This window comes from Apus apus, chromosome 5, assembly GCF_020740795.1.
Source record: "Apus apus isolate bApuApu2 chromosome 5, bApuApu2.pri.cur, whole genome shotgun sequence".
In the NCBI taxonomy this organism is placed as follows: Eukaryota; Metazoa; Chordata; class Aves; order Apodiformes; family Apodidae; genus Apus; species Apus apus.
The window spans coordinates 27589429-27614463 of NC_067286.1; the positions used below are offsets into that span (position 1 = coordinate 27589429).

The 25035-nt window shown below is 38.9% G+C and overlaps 1 protein-coding gene across 2 annotated transcripts; it reads right to left on the reverse strand.

Moving 5' to 3' along the window:
- Nucleotides 1-486: 486 nt before the first annotated feature.
- On the reverse strand, nt 487-24978 carry TMEM87A (transmembrane protein 87A). 2 transcript variants are annotated; one of them, XM_051620281.1, is made up of 20 exons: nt 24793-24978; nt 23686-23743; nt 19793-19890; nt 18827-18943; nt 17161-17214; nt 17008-17064; nt 15500-15647; nt 14693-14754; nt 12584-12767; nt 11626-11725; nt 10601-10694; nt 10000-10075; nt 8238-8342; nt 7030-7088; nt 6751-6854; nt 6317-6390; nt 5194-5255; nt 4156-4211; nt 2843-2873; nt 487-2487 (listed from the first exon to the last, which is right to left on the reverse strand). In XM_051620281.1, the coding sequence occupies exons 1-20, from the start codon at nt 24922-24924 to the stop codon at nt 2446-2448; spliced, it is 1713 nt and encodes a 570-aa protein (XP_051476241.1). In that variant the 5' UTR covers nt 24925-24978; the 3' UTR covers nt 487-2445. The 2 variants fall into 2 exon arrangements, with proteins under 2 accessions (XP_051476241.1, XP_051476242.1); XM_051620282.1 differs by lacking the exon at nt 10000-10075 and adding an exon at nt 9382-9454 and having other exon boundaries at nt 24793-24977.
- Between the last annotated feature and the right edge of the window lie 57 nt (nt 24979-25035).

The window sequence follows — 25035 nt, forward strand, 5'->3', positions numbered from 1 at the left end:
CAGCACACACCTGCTGCATGCTAGGAAGCAGATGCTACCTGCCAAGGATACAGAAACTCTGCCAAGCAAATGGAAAACCAAGAACAGCTAAGCAAGGGGACAGCAAGCCCCCTCTGGAATTCAGAACAACTACAGGGATGAAGAGGTAGAAGGCAGAGAAGATAGCCCAAAACCACTGTAGTTGTTGGCTGAAAGCAACACACTGCTACTACCTGTAAATTATTAATTTATGAATGCAATTAGGGAACTGTTTAGATCTTCTGCTTTTGCTCAGAAATTTATGATTTGCCCTATCTCTCTTAGCTTTTCAAATAACTGACTTTCATTCTATTGCCAAGCTTAACAAGAAAAAGATCTATTTGGAATAACTGCATTATAAATAACATGCAATAAAGAGCTAAAGAAAGGGGAGAGAGCTTTGTGAAGAGGCTAACACTTGCTCATGTGAGAGAACTGGTAGTAAGGAAGTGGAAGGACACAATGTAAGCCTTTCTACTCTTCACCTAGCTTTTATTAAATAGTACATACAAACTTCTTTTGTGCTTTCAGTAGAGAACATTTTTCCCTGTTTGTCTCAAAAAGACCAAGTAACCCAAAACAACAGGATTTAAAATAAAACAAACAACAAAACCAAACAAAAGCACCCCGCAAAACTAAACATTAAATAGCAAGCTCCCTGTAGCTTTATTTCACAAAATTTCCTCTCTCTAAAAGGACATGGAGGTAACATTTGTTTCCTCTATATCAATTAAGCATAGCAAATTAGAAGTGTTTTATAATTAAAGATTCTACCTGTGGCCTGAAGGGTACAGCAGAAGAGCTCCACCAACTCTTGCAGACTGAGATGTTACAGCCACAGCTTTTCTCTCCTGCCCATCCAGAGGATTTTCTGCCCCCACAGCACAGCTAGCAGAAGATGCTCTGCACTTGTGCCTCAGCTACTCTACTGTAAAGTGCCATGTTTCAGCATAAATTGCTGATAAAGATGAACTAGAGCTAAGCTACCAGACCTTACAGTGGAATTAACGAATTACAGGCACATGTTCACTTCTGCTGACACAGCTGAGTGAAGAACCAGAACTGACTCCCTACGCTGTTCCAGCAGCAGCCACATCAGTTCCTTAGAAGTCCAGAGCTGTGCTGCTGCTTGCCTAGTGATTATCAGATCTAACGGTTATGAACCCAAATTAGAGCTTTTGCCGTACAGTGCACAGAGGGTTTCCACATGTAAGTTATTGCAAGTGACGCCTCTACAGCCAAGCACTGAATAGAAACAGAACACTGGCCAAAATCTTGTCTTCATTTGAAAATGAGAAAATAAAGAAATTATATAGAGCAGAAATCTGTGACTTGAACTGAAACACCGTGATCTCTTCAGAGTACCTCTTGGCCACAAGGCCAATCTGGACAGGAAAACCCATCACCAAGTCACTTGGAGGAAGGCAATTGGGAGGCAATTCTAAACAGACACCAAGAACAAAACTATCCCAGCACTGTGTACTCCCATCTTTCTCTTTCTCATCTCCCATCCCTCTTTCAAGTAAGGTAAGCAGGGCTTGCACCCTCTAGAAAGCAATGCCATCTTCTCATAGAAGAGTGCCGACTTCTCAGTGGGAGATGTTGTACGTGCAGGGAAAAGAGTTCTGCTGAAATGTCTAGTTAGTATCTGCTTAACATGAATACTCAAGCACCTGTGGAGCACTGCAGGAGTGGGTTTGGTGATGTTTTTCTTTTTTTAATTAAATCATGCAACACACGGAAGGTAGGGCAAATGATTTTTCCAGGCATCCACCACATTGCCGGCAATGAGATGTGCCACAACAGCAAGTGTTACCTCTATGCAGCTGTTACCTATAGGTCAATGGCATTTAAAATAGAAAAATCTTTCTTACACAGTGTTATGAATAAAATTGCACTTGATTTTGTTAAAAACTCATATCACTGTAACTTTTCCAAATATTTCCTTTCTGGCATCTTCACTTTCTTCATTAACAGGAGCTTCTCTCTAAAAACCTCCCATTCACGTTGAACACAGGGCATATAACAGGACACCATTATCTACCAGAAAATGGGTCTGTTATTTCTTAACTGCTTATTTCTATCTGTCCCTACCCTCCCTCCAAAAAGGTAGACAGTTCACCTCTAACAAGCAGACATTAGGAATTTTAGTTTCACAGATTAAATATTTGAAAAGTTACAGAAGGTGCTGGAATAGTACACATTTAAATTGCTTAAAAATCCAAACTTGCAGCAACTTTGTAAATTCAAATTTCGAAAAGGCTTATAATGTCCTTGTGAACTTCTTCCACATCAAGACGCCCTCATGACACTAAAGCATCAAACTTCCAAGGCTGAGATCAAGAAACAAATCAGCAGGATGCACTTGCTCCACAAAGCAACTTTAAGAGGCGTCTCCTCCACTTCCAATAGCAAAAAGCTACTCCTTCATTCCATTTTGGACCTTTCAAAGTGTGTAATCATTCTTTCCTGGAAAATAAAATACACAATGTTGTAAACTCCCCCAGTAGGTTTAGAGTACGTAGAAACAGGGTGGTGTGCTTTGGACATTCAAAACAAATGCACACTCACATTTTAAGTCAAGAGTCCATCCAACTTTAAACAGCAGATACACCACTTCTTTTAGAATACAGATTTGGAATACATGTTCGTATTCTAAGAAACTGTATCATGATTGTCCCCACTATTCTCCTCCCACCCTTGTAGTATTTTACTGCTGCATTGGCAGAGAGTCCAGTTCTAATAAGCCAAGTCCTTAACAGTTGACTCATGACTCCTTTGGCATGTCAGAAGATTAATATGAACTGAAGATTTGTTTACTGACCTCATCTGAATCTAGAAGAGCTGGAAGAGCACTGCGGGGGGGGTAGAAAAAACAAACAAACAAAAAAAACAAACAGTTAAGAGAATTAGAGCACCTACAGAGAGCATATTATTGACAAGCATTTTCAGCCTTATATTGCACCTTAAGTTTTTTAGGGCACAGGAGAGCAATGATGAAGATAGACCTTTCAATTACACAGAGAGAAATTAAAGAAAGACACACAAAAGAGGAAGAGCCCAAGGAGTATCCTCAATAACTTTCACAGTTAAAATTCTTTTTTTCTAAGCTTCTCATAACCAACTGAACAATTTCCAAGTTGCCATGAAATAAGCTGCATCATTCATATGGGAACACCGCTGAACTACACTGAGGACATTTACAACGTGGGACCATATTGTAAAAACACATCCCAGAAATCAAACAAGTGGCACTAGTACCATTGCTTTTTCCATGACAATAGACATTCTGTCTCTTGGAATCTTATCGCAACCCTGATCATACTTTCAAGAACAGAAAACTGCTGCAGACTACCTTGAAGTGCCCTTTACTAGCTTATGCTATTCTAGTCCGTGCTTTCTTAAGGAACCCTACCATTCTTCAAAAAAATAATCCCTAGAACTGGGAAAAACAAATTCAATTGAGAAAACAGACTTTCTCATTTTCTCAAATGTTCCCTTGATTTTTTGTCTTCAACTAACTTCAAGCAGTTTTCTACTTAAACCCGGAGCCTCTGCCAAAATCACATGTCCAGATCTGTGAACACAATTAATCTGTGCACTTCTCTTTTGCTATGGAAAATTTGGACACAGACACTGACATTATAGGATGTAAAAGTTACTAAAAGTAGAACACATAGAGACTTCCTACATAGCTGAGTATATTGCCAAAAGCATAAAATTATTCAACACTTCCCAAGTTGAGAACTAAATGACATGATTCAGCGGTTTACACTCAGGAAGATACTCAAGAGGACTTTTCAGAGCACTAAACAGAAAGGGTAGATTTTTTTGTTCTTTTTTTTTCTGGATTTATTTATTCTGTTTTAACTTCAGTAAAGTGCAAACAAAGCAGTCTGTGGTTTCACAGTCCGAGACAGTGTTCCTTTAGTCAGCACGTGTTCAAGTGACATGAACTGTATGTCTGACAGACTGTATAAAACCAAGTAGAACCATGCTAAGAAGTAAGAGGCCAACTCCAGGCTGAACTCAGTATCTGCTCATTCAAGTGCAGTATAGAAGTTTTAAGGCCTTCTAATGTATTTTTGTTCTTATGTTGAAGGAACCTGCTTTTATTGTGATAATAAAAATACTCACACGTCTGTCACTGATGAAGGAACATTCTCCTCTACCCACTTCAGGTCATCCTCCTGCTACAAGTACAAAAATGAAATGGCAAACAAAAGTCAGTTTTCCCAAAATGCTGTCACATGCAAGCTATTTTCAGCCTACTTGACAAAAGCAGTTTATATTAGTTCAAAAAACCTCACCTTCAACTTTATTTCTGGATTATAGAAAACACATTCCAAAAGAAAAAAAAAACCCACCTATAACTTACTGTCCTCTCTGGAAGTCTAATGGCGACTAAGAAAAGCAGGTCCTCAGGACACACTATTTACATAATCTAGTTTAGTCTCCCACAAAAGAACATTATCCTTGGAAGATGTTACAGATAACAAATTACTATAAAAAGCACAAGCTAGATTTTGCAGAGGTAAGTTAAACTGCATTGTCAGGATTCATCGTTTCTATCTGATGAACACTCTCTAATTCACAACATAAGCACACTTGTTCTGAGGTTGGAGAACTGACCCTTTCTGATCCCCACCCCCATAACAGAAATGTTTAATTTTCACGTTACCCTCAGATAAGCAGTATACAGTTGCAACCAGCCTTTGAGAAAAATAGTGTTAACAACAAAAATACTATTACTATCATTAATTCCTACAGGTTCTTTCCACTTTTATGCATGAATTTATGCATAAATTCCTTGAAAATATAGACATTTTCTACCTCTTCGCTGAATGTGAAACCACCTCTGCCTATAAGCCACATATATTAAAAATGTTCCACCCAAACTATCTACGGAGCTACATAACAACATACACATCACCCTATTCAAGTAATGAATCACAAATCTCAAAATTAGAAGGAAATTTATTTAAAATATGGCTCAGCCTCCCTCTCAGCCTGATAAACTTGTTAAAACAATGCATTATTCATTATAAAAATATAGTATTAAACAATTCTATATTGTATAACACTGGATCTATACAGCTATACTGGATTTTGCAGACATTCCTAAAGAACAGTCTGAAGGATCTATATCCCTCGAGGTAGGAAAGGCATACTCACAGCTTTGTTTGCTTTTACATTCCCATTTGGTTCTTGCTTTGTACTCCTCATTTTCATTCCCTCTGAAGACAAAAGAAAAAAAAAAAAAGATTGGGATAACTGAACTATTAAGTATTCACAGATTGTAAGTGAAATTGTTGAGTGTTGACTCAGAATATTTTCTCAAATCCAGGGAGAGAGTAACACACAAGTTAATCATAAAGACAATGCTTTCTCTTTGAAAGGCATCTTTCCTGATAGGAGGGGGAGTACCTAGTTTTACCAGTTTTACCTAGGCAATAGGTAAAACTGACTAGCCACTTCATTTAGTTAAAAGCTAAGAAGCAACACAGATCTCTCAGCCTGGCAGATCCCTAGATATAGCTGATGTGGCAAATGCACCAAGGGATTACACACTCTTCCTCAGCTCCTGAACAAGTCAAAGAGCACTGCCATATCCTAGCAGAATGGATTTGTGGACAGAAAACAGCAGTTGGTATGTCACCTTACCTTTTACATAACAATTACATAACAATAGTGCTACAAGGACAACAGACAGGGAGATGGAGAGAAGAGAGTGAGTTTTATAATAGGAAGTAGGTATGTGAAGAGGAAGATGCAACCTAGCGTTATTGAGCAGGACTCTTTCATTCATGTGTAATTCCATGAATATGTAAACATATTCATCCACATTTACATGGGACATATCTGTACTAGGCCCTAATATGGAAAATGAACAAGATTGCAGTGTTCAGAGAGTAGATAATAAACAAAAAGCTTAAACTGGATTTTAAGAGAGAACTGTAAACTACCACCTAGCAACAGTATCTGAGAGATCCTTGTCATCATGACTGGACCCATGACTTGAAATATTTAATAAAACAAAGTCCAGAGGACATGGTAAAGCAACCACAACAGTAGCAATGTGTTCAGTGTTATCTAAAACCCCCTGAATTAATCAGACAGTGCAAACACTAAACATAAAGCCTGTGTTTCCTTTACAACTGCATAAATCAATGGCAACAGGGAGGTGCTGACTCGGTTTTCACAGCAGGAAGGAACTTCCACCAGAGAAAAAGAGACTTTCTTCTACCAAAGCATCTCTTCAACACTGATATTAGGTAGAAAGTATTTTTTCTCCTACCAAAGCTTTCCTTTAACATTGGCTCTTTCTGCTCATCATCATCCTCCTCTTCAGACAGTGGTGAAAAAGCAAACCTTTTAGGAGGGAAAGAATGAAAGTTATCTTAGAATATTATCTCTTGCCACTCAAGGAATTAATTAGCCCAACGTTCATGTGACTCGATTATCCTGTGTAGTTCACAGCTTTTAAGACCTATGCTGAACTATATAAGAAAAAGTTTAAGCCACTTCTTTTTAAATAAGTTCACCACCAGGAACAGACTGAATCTTACCTATGTGACTTCCTACATTTACTTTTTCTCAAGCCCCTACATACACTGCTTAGTATTCTTATGGATCAGTATACAGCAACTAAAATAATTCACCAGTACTTCTTTGGGCAAACAAGCCTTCCCAAAAAGCAGTATTTTTAGAAAGAAGTAAGAAAAGCAGAACCTTTGGTTGTTAGCAGATGGTCTCCACAGAATCATAATGACAAAAAGGATCATTGAAAACAACAAACGCCAGATGGCATCATCCACCCATAGTTCCTGCCAGTCCTGTCAAGGAAAACAGTAGCACAAATTTAAAAAGTTCTCATGAAAGAGACTCCATGTTATAGTAGACATAATCTACAGAAAAATCTGTTCCATAATGTCCAATCACACCTCTTACACTGCCAAATACAAACTTATCAAGAGGCAGAAACTGCAAAAGCATTCAATATAAACTCACCGACTGACAGTCCACCAGCCTGAACTTCATGGTGGTCCAGATGATAAAAACAATAGATGCTGCAATATTAAAACAAACAAGCTGCTTATTAGTACAAAATATGCTAATCCTAGGAGCTACTACTGGGACTCTGTTTCCCACACAAAGGACAAAGACCTAAACAGTGAATTCTTGGAATCCAATTTATTAGTCTTGGAAAACAGGAGATTGGTTTATTTTACTGACTTTATATGGTAATTTAGGCTTAGACCAGTATATTTTGCTCTTGGTACTTTACAGACACAAGGCATAAAACAAGTATAAAGTATTTAGCTGACTCCTTATCCCTATTCACTATTCTTATTTTCATCCAGTCTCCAAACCATGGTTTTGTTATCAGTTCACAAATAAAGCCTACCTTGAAGTAACTGAACCATCTGATCTGCCTGACAGCCTAAACATTCAGATCTTGACCTGCAGAAGTTCCAGTGCTCAGACTATGCTCTCACCACAGTTCTAGAAGATGAGACTTTCCTTCCATTAGGGTGTTCTATGATAAGAACCAGATGCTGACAGGAATTTAATAACAGCTGTTGATTAAAAGGAATGCACTTGTTGTTTAAATAGAAAAAAAAGTACAGTCCTTTAAAAGTTTTCTGCTCATTGCATGGATAGCATTTCCAAATAGATGAGGAGCTGAGCACCTGGAAGCACCAACAGATTTATTTTTGAAGTTCAGTTTATCCCTGCTACAAATGGAAAGAGAATCTGAATCTGTACTCTTCCAGAATAAATAGGCCACTATGTTACAATACTAACAATGCTGTTTTTCTAAGAATCACTTTGGTCTTTGGACAACATAAAGATCTAACAGTACACCGTGATACTGGGATTTTGGCAAAAACTACCTCTGTGAGGTTAAGAGCATAGGATAGTAATCTTTTGCCCCCAGCACCTTTAAGGGGGACAAAAGTGCTCTTTTACAGGAGCTGCACAGAACTACTGATCTTAAGATCAGGACTAATAACCAACTGCCTCTAAAGTATCAACACTTTGCATGGACCCACTATTAGAAATGGGTCAAGTGTTAGAAATACCAAATACTTTGATTGTATTTACAGGAAGGTCACCAAACTTGAAAACCTGCTTTAGCAATCAAGTCAAGCCATATATATATATATATAAAAATGACAAGTGCTCGTATTTGATTAATGTAATTTTCTGCTTACCTGCTACTGCCAAGATCAGCGTGTTGGTGAAGTGTCGATACAAAGACAGTTTCACAACATTCCTTCGAAGTTTCAGCAGTTTCATTGTTTGAGTCAAGCTGATGAATATGTATGGAAAGTCAAGGAAAGTCTCTAAAGGAAAAGCTGGTCATAGACTTTGGATGCAGATCTTATGACCAACAGCTCTCCCACCCACACACTCAGCCCTCCAAAGTGGCAGACAAGACTCAGCAGAAGAAAAGTTCATTCTATGGCAAAGGTACCAAAGAGCAGGATCCATCCCCTTCATGTTATTTAATCACCTACATCTAGAATTCTTGTCAAGCAAAGATGGCACCCAATCATCCATTTTGGACTATGGCCCATTACTCCAGAAAAGTGTCAGATGTACTTATAAATGGAAAATCAAGTCTGAACTAGAAGCGAGTTAAAATCCAAAGAGAGTGCATAAAAGTGTCTTCACTCCTTTGCTACAATTTTTTTTTTTCCATAGTGACAAAACAAGGAGAGACATCATGGTAGGAGAGAATTAGGGTTATCATAGCTGGACAGCAAGCTATTCACAGTTTTAAAAGTTTTGTGATTGACTTTTGATAAAAACACTTTATAGGGATTTGGCTATACATGGCCCTGGGTTCAGCATTTGACAGCAATTCCTAAAGTCACACCAAATTATGGCAATTTGGATGTAACATGTCAAGACACCAAAAAGTTAACACTACCCCATTTTGTCGCCTACCTCAAGATGAGTTCAGATTTTACAGAAGTAATTTCAGGTTTGATGTTGCTAAGCAACCTTCTACCCAAAACAGAAACTGAGTCTGTTCTCAAAAGGCTACTACATTACAGGGTTACACAAGAACAAGTTGATTTCATACTTCAACAACCAGACTGATAACAGATAGACTTCAATAGTCTGTATGTTCAGGAGCTACTCTAACACAGAGATCTACTGGTTATCTCATTTTCCTTGTACTGCCTCTGTAGCAGAAGCTTTCCTGAACACTCAGTTACAGAGGTTCTATTAACTTTACCTGAAGTAGAAAGAACAATCTTGAAGTTGATTTTTAAAAGTTCAGCCAAAAAGACTCCCAAAAAAATAAATCTGAAAGAAAACACACCCCACCAAATAAAATAGTGAAGGATATCCACCAGCACAGGGCAGTGTCTAGGAAAGCCAGGGGAATAAAAGCCAAGGAGGCAAGATCATTCTGGGCCTGGAGACAAAGAGAGAGCCAATAAGAACAAACTGAAAAGGAAACAAGGTATAGAAGAAGTGAGGAGGGTCAGGCTATTTTATCAGAAACCACAAACACTCTACCACAATGCTTCTTAAGTTTTACTACAGAAGCAGAGGGTTTGAATCAGGAGTTTAGCCCAATGCACAGAGGGAAAACTGACAATATCACATTGTCAATTCTCCACCAGCAAGGCAAGATTTTTTTTTTTCCAGATTAAGTCAATCTAGCACCATTAAAAGGAGCCTCTGCTGAGGCGACTGCTGTAATGATGTGCTCTGTCAACTTTCATTTCAGAAAACTAGCAATCAACTTGTTATAGAAGTAGTAACTAAATCTTTTTACACTAGTCATGGAGAAACTGAATGCTCTACTGGCAAGCATGAGTTTGACTGAAAGTGGAAAAAAATTGCTCTTTTGTGCACATCAAAAACTATCTAAGTCCCAACTGAAACAAGCAAATCAAAGTTTAAGACAGAAATAAGCTGCGAATAAGCTTTTAACATCCTGCAGTTTATGAAAGGATATCCACAAAATAATACAGGCATCAATCAAGGACAGGGCCAAGTTTGCTATCAGAGCCACAGTGTCATAGAAAAACTGGAAAAGTACCAAATATATGACATGTTAAATTCCTTATCCCAAAATACCAAAACCAGAACAACAGAAATCTACATCCTGAGATGGGCTTCTTAAGTAGCAGCACCACTAACATGCACTTACTCCCCCAGTTACAGCCTCCCAAACTGAAGTGGTTATGGTTTTTTGGTTTTTCGGTTTTGCTTGGTTGTTTTTTTAAACTCATGGCCAGGTGACCCAAGCTGTACGTTCGTGTCTGCAACTAGCCCTACCTAATCCAAAATACTTAGATACAAGGGTCCAGGTGTCCAAAACCTGACTAATCAGAAAACTCTTAGACTTATTTCAAAAGACACAGAAATATATCATGATAAATAAGGAACACATCAAACTTAAAATACTTGTCAATAATCCATATCCACAGTCTCAGAGCTTGACCACTTCAATGCCTCTGTTTCCCTTTCAGCATAGCCCTGGGATTCTCCCTTATCATGTAAGTAAATAAAGGCAGTAGCATATGGGAAAATTCAAGCAGTTTTTACTGACCCCTGTGACTCTAAGAACACCTTCCATGCCAGAAAATAACAGATAAAGGGCTCCAGCCATAACTACTTTGTGAAGAGTAACTCCCAGACGAGGCCTGTAGGAAAACAAGCAAAAAAATTAAGTCGTGTCAACTTGAGTTTAACATTAGGCATAGAATCATAGAATCACTTAGGTTGGAAAAGACCTTTAAGATCACTGAGACCAACCATTAAACCTACTCTCCCAAGTCCAGCACTAAGCCATATCCCCAAGTGCCACATCTAGACAACTTATAAACACATCCAGGGATGGTGACTCAACCACCTCTCTGGGCAGCATGTTCCAATGCCTGACAACCCTTTCAAGTGAAAAAGTTCTTCCTAATGTCTAGTCTAAATGTGAAGCATTTGAATAAAAGGTCTTTGTGGCAAGCCACTTCTAGATGCAGAAATTAGGGTGCTCAAAGCTTACTATTAATTTTGTTTTATGGTATGCTCTAAGGAAGATACTGATAACAGTGCTGTTTTCTAATTAATCTGTTTAGCTGTTTACAACCATTTCAAGAAGTCTCAGCGAACCTTTTCATTCCCCCAGCACACCCACACTTGGTAGAAGCTTCCACTACTGCATAGCATGATGTTTTAGCATCAAATACAGCTGGGGACAGACAGATGAGCAGCAATCTTGGCAGCAGAAGCCTCCTAAAGCAGATCCCCTCCCTTATCAGTGATTCTTGGCCTCCCCCATTTCTAGAAGCCCTTTCTTGCCCAGAAGGAAGGGATATAAAGCTCCCACTCCAGTTAGTGGAGTATCTCAACAGTGACTCAGAAACCTACCCAACAGTAATACACCGAAGGAAGTGGGAAGAATAACCACCATATGGAATTGTATGTCTCTGTTGACTAGTGAAGAAGTCTAGACCTTTGCAGCACTTATCTAAAGCACCTACCTTTTAAGTAGCAAAGTACAGGGAAATCAATTTATTAAAAAACAACAGTGAAAAGCCTATTAACAGAACACAACAAACCTGTAACAGAATTACTTACTTGACTATCCCATATCCCAGGCTGACTATGATGACCAGAGTTCGAGCCAATGAGCGCTTCACAGCAGAAAGCAGTTCTGCCAGTATTACTGCCCCTTGAACTACCAAAAGCACAGAGAAGTAAACTGGGTTATTAAAATAAAATTTCTGTTTATTAACTACTGCAAGCAATCTCAGTATGAGAGCAGACTATTTTCAGAAAGTAGGCTATTAAAATATATAATCTTTTTATTACCTACATCTGGAGTAAGCATTCAGAAAAGATAGGTCACTTAGCATTAAAAAAAGCTACTGAATAATTTGACACCCATAAAAAGTGGGGAGTAAATGATTCATAAAATGTTTTTCCATTAGATCAGCCTGGATGATCTTCCAAACAAGACAACCAACAAAACCCTCTGCACCATGGTTTTGGCTAATTAATTAATAACAAAGTTTTACTTGCAGAGTTTCATTTGTATGCATTTATCCTAAAAACTCAAAACCAGAGTTCTAATTTTTTATATTGAGAGAATAATTTAAGACAGATTATTAGGCTATGGGCTGAACACCAAAAGTCATCTGCAATGCACTCACACTGAACGAGGAGTTTCAAAGTCTCTTTCCAAGGCCAATACCAACTGTCAGAAATTAATTTCAAGCTACATTTAGGAAGTCTTATTTTAAACTTCAAGCCCACACTACAGTGGATACTCTCCAGAACCTAACATTTTTTCGTCCTTAAGACACTACACTTAAGAGTCAGAGAAAGTAAAAGCATTTTAGCTTTAGAAAAACACAGATCATAATTTTTACAGTATATTTAAAAACGCAGAAACTCTGGTTCCCTGTTCTTTGTTTTGAAACAATTCTCAAGTAATTATATACTTAATAACCATATACATCTGTTACCCCAATTTAGCATAAGCCATTAGTGCTATGCCCCATCAACTCCACTGCAAGGTGCCATTGCTACTTACCAGATTCCCCTGTGTAACGGATATTCTGGAACTCTGCATAGAAAACTGCTTTCTCGAGCATTCCCAGGAAGATAACAGCACCAATCCAGAACTGAATCCTCAGGAGATCCCGCCAGTAACAGGCTGACCATGCAAGCCACAGAACCCCAAAGAATACGTACACGATACACATCACCATGAAAAACTATTATAAAAAAAAACAAACAAACAAAACAAAAAACAAGAAATAGGAACCTTAGACCCAGTAAAATAATTTCCTTATTTCAATTCCACAGCTTTAAGACAGTTCTATTTTCTCCGCTAGTGTAGCAACTTTAAGTTTTTATTTACAAAAGTGACATGAAACAAGCACTGCTTCATTTGTCTTCTCTGGATTCTTTTACCGTGACAGTCTATTTTCTCACTGCCAACAAAGGGAAAGAGAGTAATTGAATTTCCAAGCAATTTCTCTCTTGAAGAGCCGTCTGCCAATTTATTCACAGGCAATTCTTCTAAGGAAGATATCAATGCTACTAGCTTTCACAAATTCAGAGAAGAGCTCAGGCAAACCATCAAGTACTAGAGAACCTGCCCCTTCTCAACTAATTTTCTATTGCTACCTCCATCGTACATTTACAGTACTCTGCAAATAATCTTACAAGTCACCTTTACACACCATTCCACAGAACAGAGATAAGCAACTGATGGTTATAATCCCTCTGTTCAAATAATTTGGCAACTTCTCTCAAAAGTTAATTTCCAGCAAACTCAGTTTTGACCCAGCTTTTGGTGAGCTTTTTAAAGAAACCCAGATATTCATTTAAATATTATAATTTTGTGATTTTTTTTTCAGTCCAGTGTTACTTGCTTCAGAAAAACTTTAAGGGTATGTATTTCCTATGGCAAACAATAAGCTTGAAGATGCTACTAAGTGCTGAATTTTCTAAATGATAGCATCATACCAGAGCAAGTTAAGTTTTCAGAAAGGACACTAAGATTAAGAAGAGGAATGAGAAGAGATTAAGACATCAAATGAAGTACTTAGCCAAAGTGTAGAACAATAACAATCATACAGTCTCCTCTTGCAGAGGGTAGATTTTTTAAATCCAAGCAAGCATTGAAGTTAGCTGTTCAATCCACTGAAACATTCACAAACTGAAAACACCTTCCCTTAGGAGAACAGCGTACTGATCCTTACAAATTTTAACATCTGACTATCCATGCAGTTCAAATGGTAAGGACCTAAGCATGCCAGTTCACATTCACATGCCCCATTACAGAAACTTTTAGAGATGCTTTTCGGGACCTGCCATGCGGGGATATTCACACTAGTGAATTACATGCCAAAGCCACTGGAGGGCTTTTACTGCTGCAGGAAGTAAAACGTTTCAGAAATGCCATCAGGCTCTCCTATTTACAGGTCACACTTGCCACTACAGTCAGGTTAGAGACCTCACTTGGTATTGACCCCCAGCTAAAGTCTGTCTAAATTACATAAATATTTAAGCTCTCCTATTTTCTTAGCTTCCTCAACAGAGGCAACTAGCAACGAAGTCAACAACTCCTTTGAATAAAAGGGATTAGCTCTTTGTAGCTCAATTATGCTTTCACTGTTAGGCAGTATTAGAGACCTCCTCATGGGATATAAAACAGCTGGTTGAGGAAGGAAGATTAAGCAGTAAAAGAACAAAGAAAGCAGTGACAAATGAAAAGGCAGCTGTAAATAAAAGGAGAGAATAGCAAATTTTCTCAGATACGAGCTAAGGAGATAAACAGAGTCAGTAAAACTGCTCAGTTTAGAGCTAATAATTCTGGTAACTTCTGGAACTATAAGCAATCCAGAAAAGCACAACACTAGTGGCCTATGCAAACATCAAAAATCTGTCCTTTTTCTCTGCATTTAGTTAAAACAACAAAACCAACAAACCAAACAAACAAACCCACACACACACAAAAAGCTAACAAAAACAGAACACAAAAAACACCCAACCAAAATCAAACACAGCCTCTGCTAAATTATTTTTTCAGGGACACTGGCTTTGTGTTTTCTGAAGTATGAAAGGACTGTACTTAATTGAAATTCAAATCAACTGACAGCTCTATAGATCAAAGAAAAGCTATTTTACTTACAATCATCAGAGGATAGTCCGCAAGTGAAAGATACTCATACGGCCCCTTCAGTTCTATCGTCACTGTCAAAAGACAACCCGATAACCAAATTGAAAAAGAACCAAAAGGAGAAAGCCAGGATAAAGTACTTCAGTGATTTTTACCCAAGCTTAAAGAAATTCCAAATCTTCACACAGCTTTTAAATCTAACTTGCACTTTCGTCAGAGGAATTTAAGACTCAACGCACTCAGCTAAAACCATGTAATTAAAATTACATGCTCCAGTACCAAGTAATGCATGTCAGTACCTAAAGTAAAAGTAATTTGTGCTGGAGATTCATGCATAACAGCAAAGTTCAGAAACACATGTAAGATAAGTTTTAAAGGGGATTTTCAAACTTCTCTAAAGTTTGGATAGGTTATCAAAGCACTGTTAGAGCTACAATAATATTATTTCAAGGTGATAATTATGATCTTCGTATTCTACATTATTTGAGACTATTGATATAAATCACTGTGTTGGTTTGGACATTTTTGGAACACAAAACAAAGTCTCAAAATTGAGCTGCTTGGGATTCTTCTTTACTTCTGTCATTAAACTGACAGACCAGCAGACTTAGGATCTTCAAGACACTAACAATCACCTATTTTCTTATGTTAAAAAAAAAGAGTGCTAGTAAGTAATACTTAAGTCTCTGCAAAGTGAAAGATAGTGTCTTAAGAAAATAAGCCATACAGTATATATTAAAGTACGTTAGAATACACTCAGTATACATAAAAAAACCAGTACTATATTTTTAGCTTACTGTATAAAATACACTATCTTACTTGTAAAGGGCTTGTTTTGATCTGAGGAAGGCGGTGTTTTCTCCATTCTTTTAACATTAGTATTAGAATCCTTTGCAGTTGTAACTCCAATTTGCATAATAAATATATATGGCCCATCTCGCCAAGTTTTCATAACTGCATTCATTGCCTGAAAAGAAAATGCCTACATGTAGACAGTGCATAGTCAAGAAGACAAAAAACACAGAAGACGACTAGCCATATACAGACTATATCTTCCATGTAAAAATAAGATCATCTCTTCTAAGGCCTAAAACTTATTAATAAATATTTTATACATACATTTTAAATCTATTTATTACTGAAGTTATTAGACATAATACTTAAACTTTAGCTGTTTCAATCCAGAAGAATCCTCAAAAGGCTGGGAGGTGATCAGGGCTTATCTGCACGTCACACTGGCTTACTGCAAGTGTCACCACAAAGGTACTGCAAAAGCTACACAGAACTCAGCAAAGCCTCCTATTCCTTGCTTTCAGTGTAGAGAGCCCAGATAAGGATTTGTACTATAAAATCAATCAGATTTCAGAACTTCCACATATGCAGAAGTTCTAGCCATCTCAGAAACTGCAATATTTACCAATAACTTTAAAGGTAAAACAAAAACTACACGTATGCCACTCATATGATCACTGCAGAACTACCACAAAGACTTGTTATAACAGCTTCTTCAAGAGAATTTCAGTATTAAAAGCACGTTCTCTTTTAAGAAACATGTTGACTACAAGACTTAAAGCAAACAGAATTTTATGTATCAAAAGGAGTTCATGCTGATATTGACTGAAATTATAAGACTTGGTTAAAAACACAGTAAACTTAAAATAGATATATTTTTATACACCAATTTTGCCTTTAAAATATCTCCATCTCTTGCTGCTTTGATTCCTTATTTCACGAAAGCACACAGAACCATTAATGTTTTACCTTTAAGGTGAATGGCCCTGTAAGTACACAGAGAGTTAAATACTATTTCTTTATAGGCATCCAGAACATTATTCAATCTGGTTACTTTGACAATAATTCCTAGATGAGACTTGAAAATTACATATAATAGAAATACTAACAGATTTAAAAACCAAAAGTAATCACTCAACCTGTGTACAATGTTCTGAAAGCCTGACTAGTTAAAGATGAAACCAAATTTAATCTCTTAAGTATCAGTCACCATTTAGATCATACTGAAAGTACTACAAAAAAGAAATTTATTTTTTTAATTTATACAATCAGATTAACCAGTATGAGTTCTGTATTTCAGCTACAAAAGCAGTTACTCTGTTTTCTGCTTTTCCACACAGTGCTATCTAGTTTCAACTGAAAAAAACCCAAAACAGCAGGTGGCAGAAAAACAGAGTTGCATGATCCCTGTAAATGCCACCAGTAAGTTCTTATGCAAAGAAAGATAAATTTAGAAAGAAAAAAAAAAAAAGCAAGAACCACAAACAAATTAAGACTGCTGGACTCCAAGCCATGTTCAAATTCAATATACATACAGTTTTATCTGCCACCATTGTGTGATTTCCTCCACTCTCCTTCTTTTCTTTTAGGCCCTAAAAGAAAAACAGAAAAATGGATAAAACTATACGGCAAAACTATCTGTTCCATGCCTACACTCACCCATCAGAAGGGAAAAAAAAAAAAAATACCTCTTGCTTCTCAGGTGAGAGAGGCTCTGGATTAACAAATTCTTTATAAAAAATCTGCAAGATATAAAAAAGGTACAGCATTTATAAGCACTTTATATTAACATGGCATTACTAGAAACCCCAGGAAACGTGATTATACAGAAAGATTCTCTAAAGAGCTGTATTAGAGAACTTTGATTTTTCTAAATCAAACAACTGCCCCTTTGTGGGGGGAGTATTGAATACTTAGATTAGTATTTTGTTATTTGAGAGCAACTTTTTCCCCCCCTAGACAACAGGTGACTGTTTTTAGAACTGGACCCACAAACATGACAGTAGCAAAATTAATTTTCCAAATACAAATTTGTTGACAATCTCCATTAGTAGATGAAATCTATGCAGACAGAAACAGGATTTGGAGATTTCTGCCTTAGCCTATGCAAAAAAGGTCCCTAGATGAGTGGCTGTCTAATTAGAGATCCAGATTTTGAGAACCCTTCCAAACAAACTATGGTGACTCGAAATCTAGTGGAAAAAAAGCTGAACAATCAAGAAGAGTAATTACTGTGAAACTTCAAAACTAGTATCTGAGAGGAATATTTTGTTTCAGTTTACTTTTCAAAGAGATAAGAGAAAAAGTCACTTAAAAATCTGTTTCACCAACCTGAACATTCAGTTAAGACACCCAAGTTCACATTACAAAGTTAAACCCATAAAATCTCTTCTATAAAACCACGTAGAACTGACATTTCTCACATTAAACATAAAGAGCAGGCAGCATACAGATAATTAAGAAAAACCACAAACCTTTCAAGTCATCTTCACATATCAAAGGAATTAGAGACTTACAAACAGATTATTAAAAGCCCTTTTCAAGTCACCTCCAGACATGTCTTCATTTATTTAAAGCCCAAACAAAAACAACTGAAAACCCCAAAACCAACACTAGATTAAATAAATACGAGACAGACATTTCCCACTACTCTCTATTCACAACCCTTGGTCTAAATTGGAAATGGTGGAATGCAGATGCAACACTGCACAATCTGCCTTGAATTCTTAAGTACACCATTAAAGAAAGACAGTGTGTTCCATGGATACTGCAGTATGACTGCACAGCTTCACCTGGTGGTACACAGCTGGCATTGAGCCAATGCTTACGCTTTACTTCCCTATGCTGTTTTGCATTGTCTTCTCTTTCATTTGATTTGTTTCAAACACATTTTAGCACTGCTTATTTTTTGTTTGTAATCTGCTATCAGTGCTTAAGTAACCCATTTCTCAACACTTTTGTATTTCCATTATAAATTAAAATTATCTGAGAAAAAAAATGCCAGTCCTTTATCAATCCAAATCTAGCAGGAGTTTCACTCTACTGTCAGAGATTCACATCCTCCTCAACTACCAGTAGCCTTCTGTAAGAGAAACACATTCAGAACACAGAAACACAAACAAAAAAGCAGCACTGAATTTTACAGTGGTTTCCCTCTCTCCATGTGGGCCAGCTGTTGAAGAGCAGGTCAGAAGCAAAGCAAAAGAAAGAAATTATGACTGCAGTTTGGTTGTCACAAACAGATAAAAACAAGTGCCTCCCAACCTACAGTGATACTTACATCTCACAGGAACTACCACCTTCTCTGTATATGGTATGAGAGAACAAGACAAACTGTGAAGATTGTACCCATACCTGAGGCCTGAAGAGCTCAGAGCAATTACGAAAGCGTCGAGAACCTGTGGCATAGTATCCTGACCAACCCGGATGCTCTTCAACTGTAGTCCCAAAATAGTAATCTGCCTGTTCATCCTGCCAGCCATAGAATAGAACTTAGGTTAGCATCCAATATATCAAATAGTTTATACCAGCAGGCAGCTGCAAGACCCGGATAGCACCGTATCTTCTCTCTGCACAGACTCTTGAACAGAATTTAACTGGATAAAGGTCAAGACAACACAAGATTATTCTAAAAAAAAAATTCCCTACAGGCTTTGAGTAAGAATTAATACCTAATTTAAAAAAACTAATAAAATCCCAGTATTCCTGTGGTGGGCGTGCAGCAGCCAGCATAAGCTTCAGTCTACACAAACAAACTTTACATTGTTATATTAAGAATTAAAGACTTCAGTACTGTCAGTTTAGTAGTCTGTCATAATTTTAAGTAAATAATTAGTAAGTAAATATTTTAAGTACACATGGGAAAGGAGTTAATAAACCACAGTTGTGTTCTACAAAATTTGATAGAAACACTATACATTTTGTATAAATTGCAATACTTACAATGTGCATTCATAAAGAACAAAACTTAGACTAAACATAATTTTTTGTCTGTTTGCCATTATTAAACATTATTGCAGATAATATTTTAATCTACCATAAACTCATACATGTTAGTTTAGAGTTGATGCACTTATTTAACTTTCTGGGTTTAGAAGAATTCTGACAAACACTTCCATCTTAGCCCAGTCTCACAAGTCAGTAATGCCAGCAAGTGATTCCATTCCATATGATCCAGAAATTTGTTATCTTCCAGTGGAAGAGTGTTTCTTTTAGGCCCAAAGAGCAATAAGGATGCAAGTATGACAGGTCCCATCCCCTCACACCCAAATCTGCTTGCCCCTAAAAATCATTACCTATGTTTTTCCACAAAATTCTTACCCCAAAGTTGAAGACTTCATTGTAGCAGTCAGAATATCTTAAGTACCAAGTAACATTGTAACTTTGGGAGGGATCACAAGCTTTTTCATCTCCTTCAACTAAAAAAATAAAAACAAAAAACAGAACATGTAAGACATCCTCAATCTGCCATGCTTTTCCTCCCATTCTGTGCCTAACTACTGTAATTATATCCGTTTTAAACATTAAACTGAAAGCAAAACAATAGAGAAACATTTTCCTCAAGGAATCCATTCTGTTCAGTGAAAGGGAGCAGCATGCAGAAAACAAGAATCCCATCATAATGCTACTAAATTCTATTAAAGAGACAAAGATAATTTGGAAACTTCTTTTTATTCTCAAGACAATCAGTGATATTTGCAGATACCCAACAAGAGAACTGCAGCAACTCCCAGTGATTGCAACGCACAAAATTATTTCTCTTTCCCAGATATTTGGAACATGTAACAGGCAGAGAGAGCTAAGAACAAATTAAGACTAAGGGCAATTATCACAGATAAGATAAAAATATCATCACCAAGGAAGATTCTGCAATTCAACATTCACCCCCCTGCCCCACAGAAAAGACAAACAAGCCTCCTGTAGCTTAGTTCACTGTCAAAGCTGCAATGTTACCACAAACAGCAGTAAGGTTACTTCCTGCTTTGATTCATGCATGAAAAATTAAAACACGAGACTTCCCTCTGCCCCCCCTCAGGAAAGAGCGTGTGGGTTTTGTGTTTCGATTCTCATTCTGAAACTAATGCCTGAGAAAGAGAACTTGACATTAAAAAGATAAGCTTCACCTGTAAACAAAATGAGCAGTGATTTTATTCAGTCTTGAACAGCCATTTAGATGATTACATTTGGGTTTTGCCAGTAAACAGATGGCAGAACTCATCCAGCTGACAGCATGTTTCTAGCGGCTAACAAGCCCCCACACCTTCACAGGCAACATTCATGTCAGACTAGGCATCCACAAATTTGTTACACATACAGAGCTTTTAATTAATATTTCCCTATTGACCACTGCAGGTAAAAAATGCAATCAGAAAAAAAGACCCTGCCACACAGTCTTAACTGACTAATTACATTTTAAACTACGTGACTACTAAAGCAAGTATACATAGAGCTAAAAACTCAGAGTCCTTAATACCAAAGATTTTTTTTTTAAATAGAAAAAAAAATTGGAATGCAGTCACTAAAAAATAAGAGTTTCCCTATGATACCTTCTGGCAACCATGAAAACAAGACATTCTCCACATAGCTCTAGGTGTTACAGAGAGCACGACAAAGAAGGTAAGAAGCAACACAAGCAGTGCAGTGACATGGGTAGATGGCAAATTCTTAGAAGACAAAGGGTCTTCTGATAAAACTGATCAAATGAGGAACATCTCAAAAAAGTGCTACCAAAAAATAGCAGGGATTCAAAAATACCTTTTGAACACCTTTCTTCCTATTAAAAATAAATTATTGGAACTATGTTCAGCAGTAACACCAACTAAAGGTAAAACAGGCCATGACTAGATTGATCCGCCAGTATCTGCAAACATCAAAATTAAAGAAACCTTGAAAAGAAGGTACTCTAAAATACAGAAAAGGCATCCATGGCATTTACTGAATACAGCAACATGGAAATCTAAGTTCCTTAGCTTTCAAACAAAACCAGCAACATTCAACTCAAATGCAGTCTTAGTATTAATTTACAGAAAGCAGGATTTCTACTGAGATTCCAGACAGGAAGCCAGATGCCTTCTAGAATAACACTTAAGAAAATAAGTAGATAAGAATAAATTTATTATCCACAAAACTAAACACCAAGGGCAGTCTTCCCTGTCAGAAGCAGAAAGCATCAGACACTAATGCACCACAAACAAAAAAAACGACACCACCAAAAACAACAAAAAAAGAAGAAAAAGGGGGAGACACAGGTGCTCACCAAAAACATGAACAACCTATGAGCAAACATGCTTGGCTTGTATTGTCCACACAAACATGACAGAGCAGATGGAAGAGGCAACAGACAGCAAACAAAAGGAAACAGGTTTCCACACAGACAAGGGCAGAAAAGAAACAATATATAAAGCTGAAGCTTCCCAGTATCAGACACATTTTAACTATTATCTAGGCTGAGAAACTGAAATTAAGTTCCAAGCCTTTGTTCCTACTTCTTTCAACAATTCATTATCTAAATTTATGTAAATCTTTTAATCACACTGGTATGTAAAAGAGGTGCCTTCACTAAATAATTTTAAAGCTTAATGCCTGTTCAAAAGCTGATAGCACAGTGGAGTTGAAGTCCACACGAGAAGCCAAGATCTGCTGCAAGCCTCTCTTGCAACAAATAAATTTTATTTTCTCTGTGCTTTAGCTCTTTCCTTCCGGTTATTGCAGCTGTACACCTCATGATTAGAATTACCACATACTTCACTGCAAAAACCCACATCTTACTTAGGTGCCACATTCATTTGAGTATACGATTTCTATTAAACTTCAGAGAACACCTAACACCTACCAAAGCTCCAAATGCCCTTTCAACAACCCCTCCTTTTCCCCAAGCATCAGATTCCTACATTTTGATCCTGCAGCTACACACCTGCAATTGTCCTGCTGCGACCCATGAAACTCAGGATTTGAGCTACACTTGACAAGTGGGAAAACCTTAATCCTGATGTGATGGACCTTCACTAATAGCTGCTTTAATATTAGCCTCCTATCTTAGATTTATGTGGGATTAATGGAGGTTCTTTAACAAGCTGCCTTTGAAACACTGTCTGATGAAGGGCAGGTATCTGAAAACAAATGTGAAAATCAATACGGCTAGTAATAAACATAACAGAGCACAGTGATACACCATTTCATCAAGAATTAACTAATCCTCATGATACTTTAATCTTCCCAGTTAAAAAAAAAATATAGCATCATCACTGCAGCAACTAAGTCTTAAAGTAACAAATGCACAGATGCCATTAATTGTCTCTAAAGTGACTTATTTCCTTGTTTGACAAGTGCAGAAAGGCATTGACGAGCACTGTACCTGTATAACTCATCAATGAGCAGCTGGAGATGAAACAGCTTCCCCCTGCGCATCACGGTAAGAACTGGTGCAAGCAACCCATTAAAGTGATCAAAGTGTATGGGAAAGATTTTAAGCTAGTCAGTGCCACGAGTCACCTATATCATCTTGCTGCCATCTAAATGCTGTTCTCATGTTCACATATATGAAGGCCTTATACAGAAACTCTCCTTTGAACAGCAATCTACATAACCAATAGCCATGGCCGGAAGAGCAAAGAGCAATAAGCAGAAATAACAAATGGGAAGGCTACAAACATGTTTACTGTGTAGCACACTTGTACACCCTGACCAGGAGAAAACAGCTCTTAAGAAAGCTCTGCCATAGCGTGCAACAGCATTCCCCTACCGCTCCTAAAAGCACACAGTTAAAAAGAGGCCTTAAAAAACACTGCCTCCTGCCCACTGGCATCAGTCACCCTGCAATACAAGTAGTCCTCTCCTAGTTGGCTCCACATCTCCCAGCTAGAGGAATTTAGCATACCTTACAATAGGGAAGGCACACTGCACAACAGGGCTCAGCACATCCCACACCTGATTAACCACCATCTGAAATGAAGCCATTGCCCATTTTGCCCTCTACACAGAGGGCCTGAACAGACCCATTCATTTCTGCTATTGGCTAAACACATTACAATGGGCAAGCTTCAAGGCTATTAACACACCAAAACATATCAGAGCTATGGCTTTCATCCAGTGTTAGATTAGCTGTCACTGCAACCAGTGCAGTTAAACACTTAACATTGGTTTAAGTCCTAACGTAAAAGCAGAGGGGGTGCCAACCAGCAGAAGGAGAAGGTTAATTCCTTTTAACCACTTACATCTCAGGAAAATGGTGGTGTTGCTGAAGAGAATCTTCCCGAAGTTAAACTTCTTCCCCTGCAAAGGCACAAAAAAAGGAAGAGGTATTAGTGGGTTTAATGTCACCAAGCTTAATTAAATATCATCTTCCACTCAGAGTTTAAGTCAATACAGCAATGGAAGTGAATGCCAAACCAGAAGCCAGCCTTACTGGATTTTCCAGTCATGCTTCACCACCCCTTCAGTCTATTCTTAAACACGGCTTGAGAGGCTTGGGGATTTTGTTCTGCAAAACTGAATCCATTTTATCACCATTTGTTGAAATGATTCACATTTTTTTTGCTGATGAGGAAGTCCGGACTACCCGACAAAGAAAATTCTGTTTCAAAAATCAAAAGGAGTGTTCAACGTGATCCTTTAATTAAGTTCCTGAAGCTCAAGAGCCTCACAGAAAAGGTACAGTCCTCCCTTCCTGAGTCTGGTAAGGACAGGTTTTATGTGAGGCAGAACCGCTCTCTTCCCCACACGGAGCCAAAAGTGCCGTGTAACTTAAGTGCTGGGAACCCCCTCACCTCCCCAGAGACCCACCTCTCCCCGAGTTCAGGGTTTCAGGGGCCCAGCTTTCCCGACGCCAGGCCCACAGCGCAGCGCGACGGCGGGGGCGGCCAGCCCGGCCACACGGGGGGCACGGGGCGACTGCGGCCGGCACAGGCCCCACGGCGGCCGGCCCGGCGGCCTCCCTCCCTCCCTCCTCCCCACCGACCTGGCCGGAGCGACGCTCACCCCGCCGCCCAGCAACGGTTTCTCGCAGAAGACTTCTCTCCCCTTCGGCCACGGCCGACCTGCCAAACGGGGCTCAAGCCTGGCCCTGCACCCTCGCAGCAGGCCCGGGTGCAGCCGGGCCCCGCTCACGGACGACCCGGACCGGAGTGCAGAGCAGCGGGCAGGGCAGGCCGCAGCCCTCCGCGGCGTCCTCCCCCCTTCCCTCCCTCAAGGAGGATGAGCAGAGCAGGAGCGGCCTCCGAGCCCCACCACGCACCCGCACGCTCCGCCGCAGCCAGCTGGCGGCGGGGCCGGCCGCCTCCAGCGCGGCGCCCCGGCCGCCCGCCCGCCCGCCGCGCACTCACCATAGACACTGGGAGCCGCCATTTGGAGCGCTGCCCGGCGCCCGCCGCGCCCGCCAGCAGCAGCACAGCCAGCAGCCTCAGCAGGACGGCCTGAGGCCGCCGCCGCCCCCCGCAACGCGGCGCCGCCGCCATCCCGCCGCACGGAGGCCGCTCCCGCGCCGGCCGCGCCTCTTCCGCTCCCCGCGGGGGGGACGCAGCTGTCGTGGGCCGGCGGGAGCGGCCCGGGGGCGGAGCCGCTCCGCG

What these genes read in the sequence shown, in the direction of transcription:
- TMEM87A (XM_051620281.1), bottom strand. Translation starts at nt 24,924, where the DNA reads ATGGCGGCGGCGCCGCGTTGCGGGGGGCGGCGGCGGCCTCAGGCCGTC. An exon ending in CTGAGCTCTTCAGGCCTCAG is followed by an intron (nt 17,215 to 18,826) that starts GTATGGGTACAA and finishes TATATCTTGCAG; the next exon opens with ATTTTTTATAAAGAATTTGT. An exon ending in CCATCTGCTAACAACCAAAG is followed by an intron (nt 6,391 to 6,750) that starts GTTCTGCTTTTC and finishes CCCTCCTAAAAG; the next exon opens with GTTTGCTTTTTCACCACTGT.